The 19,272-nt window shown below is 40.9% G+C and overlaps 2 protein-coding genes across 3 annotated transcripts in view; one reads left to right on the top strand and one right to left on the bottom strand.

The window, feature by feature from the left end:
- LOC123234242 (steroid 17-alpha-hydroxylase/17,20 lyase) overlaps positions 1-4,289 on the bottom strand; it is a 13,215-nt gene extending 8,926 nt beyond the window's left edge. Inside the window, exon 1 of the mRNA XM_044660168.1 lies at positions 4,224-4,289. Coding sequence (XP_044516103.1) covers positions 4,224-4,289 — 66 coding nt within the window. The remainder of the gene's footprint in view (positions 1-4,223) is intronic.
- An 8,939-nt stretch (positions 4,290-13,228) lies between these two features.
- Positions 13,229-19,272, top strand: part of BORCS7 (BLOC-1 related complex subunit 7) — a 7,732-nt gene continuing 1,688 nt past the window's right edge. The window contains exons 1-5 of one of the 2 annotated variants that reach the window (XM_044662547.1): positions 13,229-13,383; positions 14,637-14,833; positions 17,775-17,837; positions 17,948-17,991; positions 19,200-19,220. In XM_044662547.1, coding sequence (XP_044518482.1) covers positions 14,696-14,833; positions 17,775-17,837; positions 17,948-17,991; positions 19,200-19,220 — 266 coding nt within the window. In that variant the 5' untranslated portion in view covers positions 13,229-13,383; positions 14,637-14,695. The remainder of the gene's footprint in view (positions 13,384-14,636; positions 14,834-17,774; positions 17,838-17,947; positions 17,992-19,199; positions 19,221-19,272) is intronic. The other variant, XM_044662548.1, reaches the window with a different exon arrangement.

Consider the following 19,272-nt stretch of genomic DNA (forward strand, 5'->3'; position numbering starts at 1 on the left):
AGAAAGAAAGAAAGAAAGAAAGAAAGAAAGAAAGAAAGAAAGAAAGAAAGAAAGAAAGAAAGAAAGAAAGAAAGAAAGAAAGAAAAAGAAAGAAAGAAAGAAAGAAAGAAAGAGAAAGAAAAAGGGCCATTATATTTGTCAATTTAGATAATGTTAGTAACTTTACAGAGAACAGTTCAGGGGACTTAGCCACAAAAAAGAGAAGAGAGATATGGGACTATAGCTCTCAGGAATAGAAAGATCAAGCAAGGGTTTTCTAAGGATGGAGAAAATATGGGTGTATTTGTAGGCAAGAGGAAAGGAGCTAGTAGACAGGGACAGATTACAGTAAAATGATAGAGAATAGCTGAGAGAGTGGGTAATCTTCTGAAGAAGATGGGATAGATGAATATAACAACATTTTGTTGCCTGGTAGAAGAAACAAATAATCAAGAATACAAGGGAAAAAATAGGAAAGCATATGAAGTGAGATATAATGAAAAAAGGGTTTAAAATAAAAATGAAAAAGAAAGAAAGAAAAGGCATGAACACTTGAAATCTGGTAAAAAGTTATATCTGAGGGGAGAAGATTTCAGAAAGACTTCCAGGGCCAAGGTTTAAATGAATCACTCTTCACTCTATGTGGATACACATGGGAGCCCTATCTTAATATTTGTTACAAGTAGGCAACCACAGCACACTCAAACCCAACCCTACATGCCCAGATGAACATGTGGGGATCTTTACATTAGCCTTAAATGAGAACCTTGGCTTCTTCAGAGTTACGCAATGGGCAAACTCTAAGAGAAGTTGGCCACCCTTTGGGTAACCTAACCTGTGACTGAGTGTGAGTTTAGAGAATAGTAACCAGAAAGTGCTATGGATACAAATACACAAAAAACACTAGTTTCAAAGAGCTTATATTATAAGGAGGGAAGAGAATAAGTTCAGATGTAAATATATAAAATATTAAAAAGTTGTTGTTTGTCTTTTGTTTCGAAGAGGACCAGGGACATCTTGGACAGGGTGATGTCTTGACTTGTTTGTGAACTGGATTTAAGTGAAACAGAGTTGTACAAAATTGTCAGCCTCTTTCTTCCAGAGTCATTGGAGCTCAATGGCAAGACAAAAGTCAGGACAACTGGCAAAATAGCCCAGGATGCAGGTGATGATTTTTGCATCTTCTATGTCTGACCAAGTTCTAAGTGCTCCATAGTAGCACCTGCTTTAGCCACCTTCATGGCCGCTGGAACAAACTGTTCTCATCTGCCCATAATAATAAATATGATCATTAAATATAAATGATTAGGGGGATTAATGAAGGCTTCATGTGGATGGTGATACTTGAGTTGTACCCAGAAGGAAAAGGCAGACAGTAAGGAGGGCATTCTAGGAGAGGAGAAATGCAAAACCATAGAAACAGATGATGGAGTGTCATGTGTAAAGAATGAAGGGAAGGCCAATTTGGCTGAATAGTAGTGTTCAGGAAGGGAAGTAATTATGAGAATGGAAAAATAGGTTGGGATCAGGTTGTAGAAGTCTTTAAAAACTAAATAAATTTATTAAAAAAATAAATTTAATTTATTATATTATTAATTATCAATAAATATATTTATTAAATATGATATAGAATAAATATTAATAAAATAATTAATAAATTTAATTTAAATAAATTTAAATAAAAATAAAAACTAAATAAATATATTTTATTTTAGAGAACATAGGGAACCGTTGGAGTTTCTTGTGTGGCAGACTGACAGAGTCAGACTTGTATTTTAGAAAAAACCCTTAAGGGCTGCATGGGGTGTGGCCTGAAGTGAGAAGAGTGGGGAGATCAATTAGGAAGCAGTTGCAATTGTTTAGGCAAAAGATGGCAAGGGCTTGAACTAAGGTGGTGACTATGTGAGCAGAGAGAGTAAGTCAGATGGGAGATATGTAGAGGTAGAAATGGCAAGATTTATTGGATATATAGAATGAGGAGTCAAGGAAAACACAAAAGTTGCAAACCTGAAAGACTGAAAAGGTGGTGTGTTTGAAAGAAATAGGGAAGGTTTGGAAAAGGGGTGAATTTCAAGGAAATTAATTCATTTTCAAACGTGTCTCCAATTTGAAAAGTCGTTTATTTTGAAATGTCCAATGGACAGTTAGCAATATGAGTCTGAAGGTCAGGGGAGAGCCTGAGGCTAGAAATATGGATCTTCAAGTCATCTTCACAGAGATGATAATTAAACCTAGGCAATCTGATGATATCACTGAAAGAGTATGTAGTGAAAGAAGGGGAAGAAGGTCTAGGGCAGAACCTTGGGGAACACTCAGAGTTTGGGAGTGTGCCATGGATGACAAGCCAACAAAGGAACTCGAGAAGAAATGATTAGGTAAAGAGGGGAACTAGGAAGGGGTGGTGTGATGAAAACCTAGAGAGGAAAGAGGAGGAGAGCATAATCTTTTGATCTGTTGGCCTGTCAAGAGAAGTATGAGAACTGATAAATTTTGACTTTTGATTTGGCAGAAAGGAGATCATTGGTGTCTTTGGAGAGAGCAGTTTCAGTTGAGTGATGAGGTCAGAAACCAGATTGCCAAAAGGTTGAGGAGTGAATGAGAGAAGAGGTAATGGTTGTAGACAGATTTTTCTAGGAGTTTGACTGAGAAAGAGTAAAGATAATAGACCAAAGCTTGAAGGGATGGTAGAATCTAGGGAAAATACTTTAAGGATAAGGAGACATATTTGATGGCAGTAGGGAAGGAACTAAGAGGGGATGGCATCAAAGGCACTTGTAAAGGGCTTGCTTTTATCAAGCAGAACTGTTACCTTGTTATCAGAATCTGTGGGAAAGAAGAAGAAAATTGGGAAAATCAAGGAGTTTTGAGATGAAGAGAAGGAGAAAAGAGAAAGCTCATTGTGAATGACCTCAATTTTCTCAATAAAAGGAAGGTCTGCAGCTGAGAAAGAGGGAGAAAGGTAGGAAGTTTGAAGGGAGAAAAGAAGTTTTAGAATAGCTTTTGTAAGAAGTAAATTAAGGGATCTATTAGTGAGGAATAAAAGGATTGCCTTGCTGCAGTGAAAGCCCTGTTGAATTAATGATGACTCCAGTGTTCTAGGTAATCATCTCTAGGTGCCATTCAAAGAAAATACACATAAACAGTACATGCAACAGATATAGCACAGAGTAAATCATTGTATAACAGGGATAAATTACATACATGCTGTATAACATGCATGCATCATTGCTGTCAATATATTTCTATACATGAGAAAATCAGCATAAGAACAAAGAAAGCCAAGCAATAGCATCCTTAGCCTCACAAAATAATCCAAACACTCATAAACAACAACATATATATAAATAAGCCAACATCAAAACTATGCACAACTATCAGGCAAATAGTAGTAGACTGAAGTAAATAATCTTGCACAAGCAAATAAAAAACTTAAGCAAAGTTAAAATAAGCAGCAACTAAGGCATCAATGAGCATTTGCAATTACATGCAGGTTGTACATTTTATAGGCAAACATTAGCATGTTTGGCTGTATGTGTAACCACTGTAACACAGAATTAGGTATTGCTCAGTTGGGGAGAGGATCTGTTGTGTCTAGTTTAATAGAGTCAGGGCAGCTGGGTTGCTCAAGGGATAGAGCACCAGACCTGGAGTCAGGAGAACCTGGGTTCAAATGTGGCCTCAGATACTTCCTAGCTGTGTGATCCTGGACAAGTCACTTAATCCCAATCACCTAGCCCTTGTTCTTCTCTCTTAGGCTTGTTATTAAGACAGAAAGTAAGGGTTTAAAAAGGAGTTTAATGGGGTCACCCAAGTAAAGATTATAAAGGGGAGCAAGAGAAGAACCCATTGATGTTAACTTTAGCAGAGGAGCAAACAGACACATTCCCATGTAGAAGCACTCCTTTCTCATATTCTGGCTCACTTTTGCCTTAAGGGCTAACCTACTAGATCTAGGGCTCAGTTTACCTTTATGTTATTGGTATCTCTTTACTTTTAGATTCTCCTATTTATGAAAATTCATTCTTGCTTGCAGGTACTGTTTAGTGTATCTTTATTGCATTGATAATGTTTGTTTGTTTTATAATCCTTACCTTCCACCTTAGAATCAATACTGTGTATTGGTTCCAAGGCAGAAGAGTGGTAAGGGCTAGGCAATGGGGGTCAAGTGACTTGCCCAGGGTCACACAGCTCATTGGTGATGTTTAAATGGAGTTACTGTCTAGTCCTCCTTCCCCATACCTTACCTTCACTAAAGCTTTCCCATAACAAAATTCTAAACCTTTTCCCCAAATCTCCACTTGTACCAGCATGAACCGCATAAACAAGGATGAGGGGCTACAAGATTTTCTTTTACATATAAAAAGGGGGAAATAAAACAATATCAATGAAAGGACCAGGACCAGTCAGGGAAATGGACTGTTTGATCAGAAGAAGTCAGCAGCTCTTTTTTCTCTGTTGTAGATCATGGCACAACTATTGGAGCCTTTCTGTAAAGGCTCTGGAGAGGAACCAGGCATCCCCTACCTCGGCACCCGTCGTGCTGTGATCAGTTGCCCATTAAAGCCCATGTTCTGCTCGGATAAGCTTGGGACTAAACGGCAGACTTCTTGCTTCCTCTTCTGTTTTGAATTTCTTTGTCTGATGGCACAGCAGTCTCAAGATGGCTATGCCCAGTGCTGGATGAAGTCTTTGAATTTGCAGCATCCCAAGGTTCTGGCTCCCTTGCTCAGGTCAGCGTTAACGAGCAGTAGGGTGGGTAGAGTATGCTGGTGTAGGCCTGGCTCAGCATAGGTCAAGCATTCAGCCTCAGGATTAGGATGCAGTGAGATGCACAGGGACCATAAAATACAGTAAAATTAATTTAGAATAAAGGTGAAATGCGACTCCTCTCCACCTCCATAGGGAAATCCTCTCAAAACTTCAGCATCAGTTCCCCATAGTTGGGGAATTATGCCTCCGGCAACAAGGCAGCCCAAACTGCCCCCCTTAAAGGAAAACCAGTCTGCCTGGCTTCAAACTGTTGCTCTTCTTACCATATCCTTGGGGGCAAGGTACCAAAAATGTTCTAATTTTCTAACACTAAAGTATTAAAATAATTCTGACTTCAGAAAGAAGTGTAACATAGGCAGTGCCAAAGAAGGAGCCTAATATAAAGAAAAACACAATATACAAAAGGTCTAATTCATACTATGAGGGCAATTCAGAGTGGGTAGTTTATTAAGGGGGATAGCAACTGGCTAGACCTGAGGAACCCTTCTCACTAGGGTAGGTTCTCGGGCCTCATCCTCATTCTTGATCCTAGTCTCTTCTATAGTGGTACTAATCTCAGCAAGGTTCAATATAGTCTCCAATCTAGATGTAGGACTTCCTGTTATGTTCCAGGTATTGACTGGGATTCAAAGATAAAGTTGAGAAAGTCATTGCCTTCAAGGAATTTACATACTACATTATAAAGGCCCCTTGGACTCAGAAATGATTCTAATTGTTAGACTGCTTCTCCAGTTTCCCGTATAACATCTTAAGAACCTATTCAAATATATTGAGATCTTTCATGGTCTGCTGATCTATCTACCTAGTTCCTGAGCTAATTGATGGCATGGGCTAATTATAGCCCTGTATTTTTTTTTTTAACCCTTGCCTTCTGTCTTAGAAGCAACACTAAGTATTGGTTCCAAGGTAAAAGAGTCATAAGAGGCAGACAATGGGGATTAAAGGACTTGCCTTAAGGAAGTATCTGAGGTCAGATTCAAACCCAAGACCTCCTTTCCCCAGGCCTGGCTCATTATCTACTGAACCATCTAGCTGACTTCCTGCATTGTAAAATATGAACTTGTAGGAGACCCAGACTGGATAGTGTTATGTAGAGATGGCACTATGGAATCCCTGCAAAATACTAGGACAGCCCTAGTGAGAAGGGTTCCTCAGGTCTAGCCAGATGCTCTCTGGGGTGTCTCTGTATCATTTCTATAGATGAAGTTCTAGGCAGGCAAGATATTGCTTCTGAACTGAGTCTTTGCCTCTTCTCTGCATTGCTTGCTGGCAGTTTCTTTCCCTTGAAATGTCTATTTGTGAGCCACTATCTAGTTCAGGTGGCCTTTGTTCAACTGGTAGGCGGTCTTTTTGCATCGAGTCCATTGAGGGAACTGTCTGTCCATCAGTCTCTGTCTGCTCTTTAGGGAATCCAACTAACTCACCTAGACACAAAAAGTGGTTGTGGTCAAGCATCATTACAGAGCTGCTGCCAGTCTTTCTATGTAGCGACAAAGACAAGATCTCAAGTAGCTTTCAACGCCTGCTCACTTCGGTGTTCCATGAATGTTTCTCAGCAAAACTCTTGTCTTCTTGTGGAAAGTCTTGACAGTAATGGACCTGGCCAGCATATGATCAGCATCTGTTTTTTGTCAGAGCTCTTCTGAAGGGAAGTTATAGACAGGTGATAAAGCTTCTTTTGGTTTCTTGCTCAGGTGAAAGAGAAATTGGGAATTTTGGCCCTCCCTCCATCCTTAGAGACTCAAGAGCATCCAAGTCAATACATAGATATAGCTCTCACCCAAATAGCAAGTACGGTGCAAAAGCCTGTGGTATCATTTTAGATGGAACAATACCTATGTGCTGGGAATGCCATGTCTTGACTCCACTATGAGTTTTGTTCAGAGCCCCTAAACATGTCCAGCAGAAGGTAGTTTATATTTATAGTTAAAAAGTTCAGGCTGTGGGTTTCCTTGAAGGTGTGGTTCTAGACATCTAGAGATCATCCAAAGCTATTATCTTCAAAGTTTCTGCCAGAGTCTGAATGGATCCTGGGGGAAGGTCTATAGACTTTTAAGCACTTCTCCCATAACACCTTAGTAACTGTGGACATTTTCTGATTCTCTGATATATATATGTATACACACACACACACACACACACACACACACACACACACACACACCCCTCTACACATACTTTGTGAAATGGTCAGTCACATCACAATAGTTGATGGCAGGGGCTACCACAATAGGTAGATAGCTAGTAGAGTGGATAAAATGTTGGCTCTGGATCCAGGAAGACCTGAGTACAATTCCTACTGTGGATAATAGCTGTGTGACCCAAAGCAGGTCATTTAATTTCTCAATCTCAGTTTCTTCATCTGCAAAGTGGAGATTATAATAGAACCTACCTGTTAGGTTATATATGCATATATATAACCTATATGTACATATAGGTTCTATAATATAATAGAGAGAACATAAAATGAGATAACTTATGCAGCTTTGTGGAACTATAGTGCTTTGAAAACTTTAAAGTTCTCTACAAATGTTAGCAATTTTTAAAATAGGCTTCCCAAGATGACATGTTCTTATCATTTCCTTCCAGAGATGGAAAGCTAGTGCAGACAAATTCTAAAGATTTGCTAAAGCTTATGTTCTCCAAATATGTAGTTTAAATTGATTACTACCTTTCTTTCAACAGAATAAATACAAATCTCATACTTCCTAGAGAATCTCTAGTTACATCAGCCTGGCAAAATCTGTTTCTTACTCACTTTTGGGTCCTCTTTTTTAAAATTCAAAGATATTTTATTTTCTTGATCATATGTAATAATAATTTTCAACACATGTTTTCCAAAGTTATAAGACCCAAACTGTCTCCTTCCCTCCCCTCACTCAGAAATGGTAAACAATTTGATCTGGGCCATACATGTATTGCCATACAAAACACACTTCCATATCAGTCATTATTGTGAGAGCATAAACACAAAAAACAAAGCCAAACTCCAAAATAAAACTGTAAATACACTGATGTGAAAGAGAGTATGCTTTGATCTGCATCCATCCAACTCAACAGTCCTTTCTCTGGAGGTGGATAGTATTCCTCATCATAATCTTTCAGAATTGCCCCAGAACTTTGCATTGATGAAAGTAGCCAAGTTTTCAGTTGATCATCATTGTTGTTACTGTGTATGGTGTTCTCCCGGTTCTACTTATTTTGCTCTGCATCCGTTCCTACAGATCTTTCCAGCTTTTATTCAAATCACTCTGCTCATCATTTCTAATAGTACAATTCTATTCCACCACCAACATATACCACAATTTGTTCAGCCATTCCCCAATTGATTTTCAATTGAATTGAATCAAATTGAAAATCCCTTCGATTTTCAACTCTTTGCCACCACAAAAAGAGCTGCTATAAATATTTTTGTACAAGTAGGTCCTTTCTTTTCGGTCCTCTTTTGACTCACATATCCAAAGTCAACCTGCAGCACTTTCTTTCGTGGCCATAGAGCAAGATGGGTGGCACCAGTTACTTCTTAGTACCAATGGAGGGTCAGTGACAGCCCACTGATAACCAGATGACAGTCAATGACTAATGTGCCTTTTGCAGGCTGGTCACAACTAGCACGGAGCTGTTAATGATAGAGAGCATCTGCAAAATTAATGAAGTCTAACAGCACCATTGCCACCAGCATGCTCCATTCCCTCATTAACAGTTTAACGTGAGTGATTAGCTATCACTCCTCCTGCTTGGCTGTTGTTTTTTTTTTTTAATTTTTATTTTGAATATTTTCCCATAGTTACACATTTCATGTTCTTTCTCTCTCCCCCAAACCCCCCTGATCCCCCTTAGTTGCTTGGCCTTTTGAAAAAGGACTTTGGTTCCTGCTACAGATCCAAGAAGGCTTATATCTCCACAGAGAGAGTCTTAGCATCTGCGCTTTGGGACCTGAACCATGGCTGGTGGGAATATAACAAAGTTTCTAAGACTGATCTCCTATAACTTCTGTTTTAAAAAAAATTAAAAAGTCCTTAAGTGAATACACCTTGGCTCTTTGACCTCCATTGTCCTTTGACCTCTACATTCCATTGTCAAAAGGCATGTGGATCCCTTGTTCTCTTTAAAAAGAACAACAACATTCAAATCCGGCCTCAGACACTTCAGCTGTGTGACCCTGGGCAAGTCACTTGACCCCCATTGCCCACCCTAACCACTCTTCCACCTAAGAACCAATACACAGAAGTTAAGGGTTTAAAAAATAATTAAACAAACAAATAAATAAAAAGAACAACAACAAAACAATCGTTCTACTGCTGTCTCCTTGGTAAAGGAGACCTTCTGGTTATTTCAACTTCAGTCCTTTAGTATCGCTGTGTTGCTCCTTGTTCCATATAGCTTCTCACAGTCCATCATCAGCCATGTGCTCTTGCTGTCAGTTATTCACAGACAACCAAAGCAGAGGAGGTTGGTTTAATGAAACAAAGTTCACCTACGCAACCGGCACCGTCTAATGGAAATAGTAAAGTCTCAGCAGAATTGTCATTTGCTTGTAGTCCAGTCCTCTGGATGTCTTATATAACCATCACTCTTAAAAAAAATACATTAAAGTATTTATTTTGTTGTTTTCACATTGCCTAGATTCCCCTCTGTATCTTTTCTGTTCCCCCTTCCAGAGAGTTACATCATATGATAAAAGAAAGTTTTTAAAGATAGAGGAAGAAAGGAAAACAGTGAGCAAAACTGGACTGAAAAGAATCTGATGTTATCAGCCATGTTTCATACCCATACTTTGATCTCTACAAAGCTTCATCCCTCTCTAGATATCTCCACAGGTTTACTCACATGACCAGAGAGCCAGGATATTTGGATTTACATGAGATTAGTTTTCCCTAAGGCTGGCAGAGGACTGAATTCCTAGCTGGCTAGAACTGCGACTCTTCTCTGGCAGGCAGCATTGAACTTGGCACTGGTCAAACTGTGTCCGGGATGGTTGTCCATTCATACCCCCAACTTGGCTCTTTGAACGTCCTGGTGACAGACCACTTCAGAGCAAAACTATCCGGCTTGCATATGAGATAATGAGGCTTGTTCTTGCTCAGTTCTCTGTTGTTAGTGATTGCAGCTAGTTTCTGGGGACTATCAATCACTCTTTTATTTCATCATCTGTTAACTGAAGGGATTGGGCTAGATTCGCTGTACCAACCAAGCAACAAGAATTATTAAGTACCTTGGATATGTCAGGAACCATGCTAAGTACTGGGGAGGCTCAAGGTGTTTACATTCAAATAGGGAAGATAATATCTCCCCGTGGAAATATATACAAAACATACAGAATGAGAACATGGTAAGTTTTGGGAGAGAGTGTGCAAAAACAGGGGCGGAGGGGACCAAGAAAGGCTTTTTATATAGAAGGTGCCCCTTCAGGAAACCAAACTAAGAGGCAAAAATGAGAAGGGAATACATTCCAGGCATGGGAAACAGCTAATGCAAAGGGGGAGATATGAGTTGGAGGACAATAATAAATAGTCCAGAATAGTTGGATGTCAGTAGGCATGGGATGGAATAATATATAAGAAGGCCAGAAAGATAGGAAGGGGCCAAATTGTGAAGAGATTTAAATGCCAGACAAAGGATTCTGCATTTGATACTAGAGGAAATAAGAAGCCATTCATTTTAGGATTTATTCATTCTTGTAAAAATGTTGAATTGAACAAGAAGAAGATCTCTTTGACATAATGCTGGAGACCTCCTTCTAGGTTAGTTGTTCTTCATTGACTGTTTTTGTTTTTGTTTTTTTAACATTTTGATAACTATATTTCAATATAATTGGTTTTCTTTGTAATCTCATGCATTTTTTTCTGCATTAAAACCATTATTCTGAGAAGGGGCCCATAATACAATAAAAGGTTAAGAATCTCTGTTTTATGCTGAAGACATACATCAATATTCTTTGGTTGTCCAACAGTCGTGAATCCATTGGGTTTGATGAAAACTAGAGGAAATGTGAGTGAATGAGGCCAGATTGCTTCAGAAGATAGCAGATGGGACCTAGGTAGACTGGAGTCACCATGGATGGCACTGGTTGTCAGACACAACATGAAGACATTAGAAGACTGGTAAAAAAGGAAGGGGGAGAGTATAAGAAAAGTAGGAAGGTCAACAAAGACAAACTGGGAGAATTTCATGGCAATCATATAATGCTTCCTATAGTATAGGTGCCAGAGGCTAATAATAAAATCCTTCCTAATGTTAGAGATGGGCTAAAAGAGCATTTACTAAACTCTTACTATGTGCTAGCCATTGTATTAAGCATAAGAGACACAAACCAAGAAAACAAGACAGTTTTGAGTCTCAAGCTTATTTATATATATGTGATATATATAATATATAATATATATAAATATATATATTTAAAATTAAACCCTTACCTTCTGTCTTAGAACCAATACACAATATGTATATTGGTTCTAAGGCAGAAGAGCAGTAGGGGGTAGACAATGGGGATTAAGTGACTTGCTCAGAGTAACACAGCTAGAAAGTGTCTGAAGCCACATTTGAATCCAAGACTTCTTTTCTTTAAGCCTGGTTCTCAATCCACAAACCACCTAGCTGCCCCTGAAGTACTTATATTCTATTAGAGTAAAAAAAAATAGAGTTAGAAAGAAAGAGTTGAAGAGAGATGGGATTGAGGACAGAAGAAGGGTGCCTTTGTGGGGACCAGGCAGTGCAATGTGGAGGTGGAGCAGACTGGAGGGTAAGCCAAGAAGTGGAGAATGGAATTAAGACAGTTTAAAAAAACCTAAATCCTTTATTATATACACATCCCCCTAGGGAGCAGCTGTGGGAATAATAAACTTTCTGTGTAGCATAACTCAAATTCCAATTTACAAAGACATCTCCCACTCTTCTCTTATTCTCATGGGGTTTACAGCTCCTGCTCCTCCCCAAATGTTACTTGACTATTGGTCTAGATGCCCCACTTCTCTATTTATTCTCAGTAAAATATCATTGTTATAGTAGGTGTGTGAATACTCCAAGCTCCAGTGCAAGAACTTCATTGTCCTGACAATAGCCCTGTTTGTACATTAGTACCTAAATTCATCCCCTTGTTACCTCAACCTTGACTTTTATGGTTTTATATTTCTGTGGTCTCCTGGGCAAAAGAGTTCCCCCTCCTGTTAGTGTCCAGGAAGCTTGCTGAAACACTTTACAGTCCATGCTATCCTATATTCTTTGTTATAAAATACTTGTGAAAAGCAATAAGGTTATACATTCCTATGTGATTAAAAACGAAAGCTGTTGAGATTACTTCCAAATGTGATTGGGAATACAATCCAAATATGATAAATCCTTACTTTTTATCAAAGTAACAACTTTAAGACAGAAAGGCAAGGGGCAGGCAAATGAGGTTAAGCAATTTGTCCAGGGCCACACAATTAGGAAGTGTCCAAGGCCAAATTTGAACTTAGGTCTTCCTGACTGCAAGCCTGGTGCTCTATCCACGGTGCCATCTAGCTGCCTCTCTCAGGGATATTTTCAAAGGTATTTTCTTGAGACAATAGAGCTGACTTTATTGTCCAAGGAACTAGGAACTCTAAAAGTAGGAAATTGAAGCTGGAGGTGGGAAGGGGATGCAGTTTCTCAGTGTCCCTCAAATTTCATTGCATAGTAACCTTGAAATCTTCTCTTCTACAAGATGTTTCCAGTTCATTTAGCCATTACTCAGTGACATCTTTTCCAGTTCCCTCAATATCTTGAGAGCTTCCTCTGATTTATCAATATCCTCCCTCCCAGAAATGGACATAATATTCCAGATGAGCTCTGACCACATGTTTGATTTTTTTGTTTTTAAGAGCCCCAAATTTTTTAAAGCTAAAGAAGAAACAAGGAAAGTGCACAAGCTGGGCAATACCATTTTGGTCAAAGAGGAGATATAACTATCAGGTGGCTCTGAAGATCATCCCCAAAGAATACTCTAGACATGGCCTGAGATTTAATTGTACCTCAGTTCCATCAGTACACTGGCTTATGATATGTTGTATGATCTTTAGTATTTAGGTCACATATCCATTTTGAATTTACTGTAGGAAATGGCATAGAAAGATGAGCAAAACCTCATTCCTGCCGGACTGATTTCTAGTTTTCCCAGAAGTTCTTATCAAAAAGGGAGTTTTTTCCTTAGGTAATTTGTGTTTTACAGCCAACATCTCTTTCCCCTTCTTTCTTCTGAGAGATGCATACAAAGAAACACACAATCTTCTTATTAAAGAGTAAGAGAACCAGTTAATGCCAGAAGTTTCAAAGAGCTAAACTAAAGCTTGATGTAAGAAAATTTTCCTAATGGTTAGAGTCGGTAAAAAAGTGGGATGGTTTGCTTTGGAGAGAATTCTCTTATTGAGGTCTTCAAATGAAAGCTAGGCATATTTTGTGGAGTATGTTATATGAGAAATTCCTTTTCAGGTATGATTGGTTACTGAGATTCCTTCCAACTCTGAATTCTGTGAAAACTGAAATCCAGACAAAGTACTCTGCCACAATCTGAGGAAAAAGAGAATGCTTCCAGACAGGAAGATCAAAGAAGGCTTCAAGGGAAAATGGCACCTAAACTGAACCTGAAGGATGAAAATTTCAGTAGGTGGAAATGAGGTGAGAGTGCAATCAAGGCAGGGGAAATTTAATTTATTTAATTTAATGGAGTCTCCTCCAATGTCTAGATGCCAGGGACTGCTGAATGTGATCAGAAATAGTCCACTTTGGTTGCAATGTAGGATGAACAAAGGGGATTAATGTGAAATAAGGCTAGAAAGTAAATTGGCATCAGATTATAGTGAGCTCTACAGGATAAGTAAGAAGAGTTTGCATTTCATCCTGTCAGCAATAAGGAGATACAGGGGGGGCAGCTGGGTAGCTCAGTGGATTGAGAGCCAGGCCTAGAGATGGGAGGTCGTAGGTTCAAGTCTAGCCTCAGACACTTCCCAGCTGTGTGACCCTGGGCAAGTCACTTAACTCCCACTGACTAGCCCTTACCACTCTTCTGTTTTGGTGGAAGGTAAGAGTTTAAAAAAAAAAAAAAAGGAGATACAGAAGGTTTTCACACAAGGTAGTGATATGATCAGACCTATGAATTAGGAAGATGATTTTGGCAGTTGTATGAAGAGAGTAGAGATTGGAAGTTGGGGGACCATTTAGGAGGTTATGGCAAATCAAGAGGAGAGGAGACCAATATTATAGCTGACATTTATAAAAAGTGCTTTATGCTTTGCAAAACCCTTTACATATATCCTCTCTGTTTGATCCTTACATAATAAGGGGTGGGTGCTAATATTATCTTTATTTTACAGATGAGAAAACTGAGATTTAGAGACTTGCTGAGGGTCACACATCTAGTAGATATCTGAATCAGGATTTGAAGCTAGGTCTTCCTGACTCAAAGTCCATTTCCTTATCCAAGTCTGGATCTTTCCACCTGATATACCTTTTCAGTCCTCCTAAAATGAAACCTTCCTCATCCCTCCAATTTAAGGGTGACTTATTTGATTTCATAGTACTCCCTGGGTCCCTTTTGGCACTTATGACATCCTATTTTGCATTACTACCAGATTGCAAACTCCACGTGGGCAAGGCTACCATGTTTTGCCCCCGATCTACAGAGCACTGTACCAGGCAGACTTAATAAAAGTCAGGGGAATGCACTGTTAAAGTCTTCCCATTTACAGTCACACCTGATTGTGGGCTGTGACCATCCACTCTGGCCTTGAATAAGGAGGGGTTACTATTGCTACTTCCTCCGAATCAAGGACGCGGGGGACCAATTTGAGAATGCTTGCATAGCCTCTCCAGCACAGTCGTATCCACGCGCATGCGCCATGGGTCCTGTCTCGATTCACATTGCTTTTCAGTTTCTCTTGGTCCCAGTGACTTGCCGTCGTGGCCACAGAGCAACTGACAGTCCGCTGCAATGGCTGCAGGAGCGCCCGAATCTCAGTCGCGATTCGGCCACTCGGTGAAGGGGCTGCTCACCGAAAAGGTGAATGCCTGTGGTACCGACGTGATCGCCCTCACCAAGCAGGTGCTGAAGGGCTCACGGAGCTCAGAGGTGAGGGAGCAGGGAAGGCGAGGCGGGGAAACTGCTGGGCGGGCGCTGCGGCAGCGTGCGGAAGCCGCGCTGCATCCTGGGATTTGTGGATTTCATGGAATCCTCTTCAGGATCTGATTATGAGCCTGAAGACGAAGTGGTCCATTCTGGGAACTGTAGTCCTTCGACTGGTGGGAGAGACGTGGGGGGCGTGGCTAGAGTTCGGGAGTATAGTTTCTTAAAAGTTCTAGAAAGAGGAGTCTCAGGATTGGAAGGAATAGGCAGGGGCGGGCGGGGGGAAGGGGCCAATCCCCTCGGCAATAGTAGGATCATTAGATTTAAAAAGAGAAGATCCCAGATGTCACCCATCCTAAATGGCTCATTTTGTGAATGAAGACAGAAAAGATCTCAGAGATCATCTCTCCTAAAAATCTAAATTTAATGAATAAAGCCCAGACAGGTTAAGTGATGTGCCCAGGGTCACACCGCTAGTAGTGGACTTTAAACCCTTTGTTCTGTGTCTAGATGCAGAGTTGTTTCCTCTTTACCACGTGGTCTGAACCTCTTTATTAGCATTCCGCGACTGAAAAAATGACCTTAGAGTTAAAGAAATGGGAAAGGATTTGCCCCATTCTATTCAGCCCATGTTTAAAATGTGTTCCCCATGTGCAAGACACTACTGCCCTTCGTCATAAAGAGTAAGGACCTTGGGCTGTGCACGTGAGGGATGCTTTCCATATCCTGCTGTACATTCCCTTCCTGGATTTGGTCAAGATTGGCCATCCCCTCTGACCCCAGAATCTTTCCTTTAATCTCCTACATCCTAGTTTTGCAACTGATCCTGTCATCTTTTGCACAACCAGCCAGGATTTATTCCTTCCTAGAATAATTCCCTTAGCTAATAAACGGGCTTTTCTTGCCTCCCTAGACCAACAATTAGCATTTTATTGGCTTTCCCCCACTCCAGTTTGGGGACTTCTTGACTGAGGCAGAATCCTATACTAGTTAGAGAACGTTGGACTTTGAAGTTAGAAAAACAGGATTAAGGCACAACCTTGCTTACCTCCTAGATGATTCATCTTCAGGCTAATCATTTTACCTCTGATCCTTAAATTTCCTTTTCTGTGAAGTGGGGATAAGAGTATTCACATTCACTGCCTCACAGGGTTGTTGTGAAGATCAAATGAGTACTGTCATTCAATCAGTGAACATTTTATTAAGCCCCTGTTCTATTCCAGGCACAGTGCTTAAACACTGGGGTTACCAAAAGGGAAAAAAGACAGTTGCCATCCTCAAGGAATTTACAAGCTAATGGGGGAGATGACATGCAAACAAATATATACAAAGCAAGCTATACAGGATAAATAGGAAGTAATTAACAGAGAGGAGGCACTGAAATTAAGAGAAGTTGAGGAAGGCTTCCTGTAAAAAGTGGGATTTTAGTTGGGACTTAAAGGAAGCCAGAGAGGAGATTAGTTGGAATGGAGAAGGGAGAACATTCCAGGCTTGGGAGAAGAAGGCTAAAGAGAATGCCCAGAGTTGAGCAGATGGAGTATGTTGTTTTTGGAACAGCAGGAAGCCAATGTCACTGGACCTGATAGTTTATGGGGGAGGAGTAAAGTATAAAATACTGGGAAGGTAAGAGAGGGTTCAAACAAATCATTTTGTATTTGATCCTGAAGACAATAGGAAACCACTGGAGTGAACTAATGTAATATTCACATTTAGATGGAATTTAGAACTGGACAGAAGTTGCCCAAGCTCCCTGAGTTAGCAAAGTCATAATTTGAACCCAGCTCTTCTCACTTCAAATCTATTGCTCTTTCTATTACATGTAGCTGAATAAATGAGTCCTTTTAGGTTATGATACCAACCTTTCTGGCCAGAAGAACTCTACCATGGGATTCAGAATTGGGCATTGCAAAAAGGAAAGGAAAATGAGAACTCAGGTAGTGACCTTGACTATAACAATGGTGATTTGGGCTTCTTGAGCCCAGGAGAACATATAAAGGGAATGTTGGGACTCATCATTAGTGGCTAGAGCCTCGGTGTCTTATAAGGGGAAACTGCTGCATATTAGGCTCAAACCCATTGGTGTGTGTAGTCCCACACCACTTAGGAGTGTCAGAGGAACTAGTGATGTTTATCCTGGAAAAGGGAAGATCTCAGGGAACAATAGCTGTCTTCAAGGCTTTGGAGAGCAGTCACAGAGAAGAGGAATTAAGGGTTTTGGGGGGACCAATTGGTACAAAGGTCACCTATGACTTCTGTGACCTTGGACAAATCTCTGGGCCTCAGTTTCTTTATCTGAAAAGGAAGGATTTGGACTCAATGATCTCCAAGATTTCTTCAAACCTTATCCTGGAAGCTATAGGTTGTAGACCTAGGCTTAATGTAAAGGAAAATCAAAGAACTGGAGCTATCAAAAAAGGAGAAGAGACTGCCTTATGAGGGGAGGGCCATTGCTGTTTGGTAGAGGTCTTCAGGGAGAGACTGAATGTCCATTTATTTGTCAGGCATACTGTAGGGGCAATGCTTGCTTAGATACCAGCTGGCCTGGATGGGCTGTGGGATCTCTTCCAATTCTGAAGTTAGGTGATTCTCAGCCTCCCCTTTTGTTCTAACACCTCCCCAACATACCTCCCTTTCAGTCTTCTGAGGAAGCGGGAAATCAGTGAGTCCCCACCTCAGTGCTCTGCTAATGAGCCATGTGGAGAGCTCAGCAGTTTCAGAGTGCTTCGGTTCTGAAGCCGTGGCCTTTAGAACAGATGTCAGAGCCGTGCCAGGCTTGCCATGGATCCGGGGAAATGCATTCTCCACATGAACAAATGGAAAATTAGCCTCCATTACATCTTGAGTGTATATGCAGTGGGAGGTGGGAGGGGGCAACAGCTGCACTCAGAAGATTGCAGGAAGTTTGGAAATTGTGTTGATGATTACCATTTTTATTTTTGTCTTTCAGCTGCTGGGTCAGGCAGCTCGAAACATGGTACTGCAGGAAGATGCCATCTTGCACTCGGAAGATGTAAGGAGCGTTTTCTTTTAAGAGTTGGGTTTTCTAAGGACAGCATCGCTTGTGTCACCCCCATGAAGTGGACGATTATATTTCTGTGTTTGTTTGTTTTCTGTTTACAGAGTTTAAGGAAAATGGCAATTATAACCACTCATCTTCAGTACCAGTAAGTACAGGGTCCATGCCAGAGCTAGTTCCTCAAGCCTGCCTCCGGATGCTGCTTCGTCATTACCCTTCACTTCTTTCTCTCTGCTTTCGGGAGTCAGCACAATTTTCCACGTGTGTATGTGCGTGTGCATGTGTGCGTGCGTGTGTGTGTGTGTGTGTGCGTGTGCGTGTGCATGTGTGCAGAGGTCGTGTTGGGGGCAACTTCAAAGTTTGCTTCCTGGAAAAGATCCCCAAAGCTACAGAGAAAGTTGGGGAGGTGGGCAAAGAGGAGGGGGAAATCTCTGCAGTGACTGACTGTCTGTGCCTCCTCCTGATCTCCCTGGGGCAGGCCAGAGGGCAGGAGGGGTGTTGGGTAGCAGAGGGGCCTGGTGAGAATGATGGGAAGGAAACATTCTTGGCTTGAGACTTTATCCTGTGGTTTACATTTGTATACAGGACACACAGATCACACTCATAGATTAAAAAAAAATAATAAATAAACCCTTACCTTCCATCTTAGAATCAATACTATGTATTGGTTCTAAGACAGAAGAGCAGTAAGGGCGAGTAGGCATTGGAGGTTAAGTGACTTGCCCAGAGAATCAAACAGATAGGTCAGATTTGAACCCAGGACTTCGCATCTCTAGGCCTGGTTCTCAATCCATTGAGCCACCCAGCTGCCCCCACAAATGATTTTTTAAGAGATCCCCCAACACCTACCCACAGGAGTCCTAAAATGATCATGTGGTAGTTTTAATAAACCTCATTTATTCTTCTCCTATTTGCTTCAGTTCATTTTTTTCTGTTTTGTAGCCTAGCTTAGGAGGAGGCCATTGGGGCGCTTCCTTTGTTTCATTTATTTCCTTTGGAGGAATGTTCAGTTGAATTTGAACTTCTGTTATTCACACACTGTAACCCCCATGGCCATTCTCGGGGTGGGGTGGGCACACTGGGTGGACATCTCCAGGATGAATTAGAGCTGAGGCCCATCCGGCTAAGGTGACCGCTGGTGCCGGAAGGATGGGGATGGGGGTGAGGGGTAGGGAACTGTCTTGGCAGCCAGGACTCCCCAGGCAGGAGCAGCATCCTTTATAATGATGGATAGTGCCAAAGAATGGGGCAAAAACCAGTCTCTTATTTTAGCTTATGTGTCTTGACTCGTGCAATTCCTCCCTATTCACTAAGTCAGAATATAATTCTTATTTTCCTCTCCTTTTTCTTATTGAGGCAAGAAGCTATCCAGAAGAAGTAAGTCATCCCGGAGGCCTGGGGTGGGGGGGTGGGGAGGGGGCAGCGTGGC

The sequence above is a fragment of the Gracilinanus agilis genome, chromosome 2, assembly GCF_016433145.1.
Source record: "Gracilinanus agilis isolate LMUSP501 chromosome 2, AgileGrace, whole genome shotgun sequence".
In the NCBI taxonomy this organism is placed as follows: Eukaryota; Metazoa; Chordata; class Mammalia; order Didelphimorphia; family Didelphidae; genus Gracilinanus; species Gracilinanus agilis.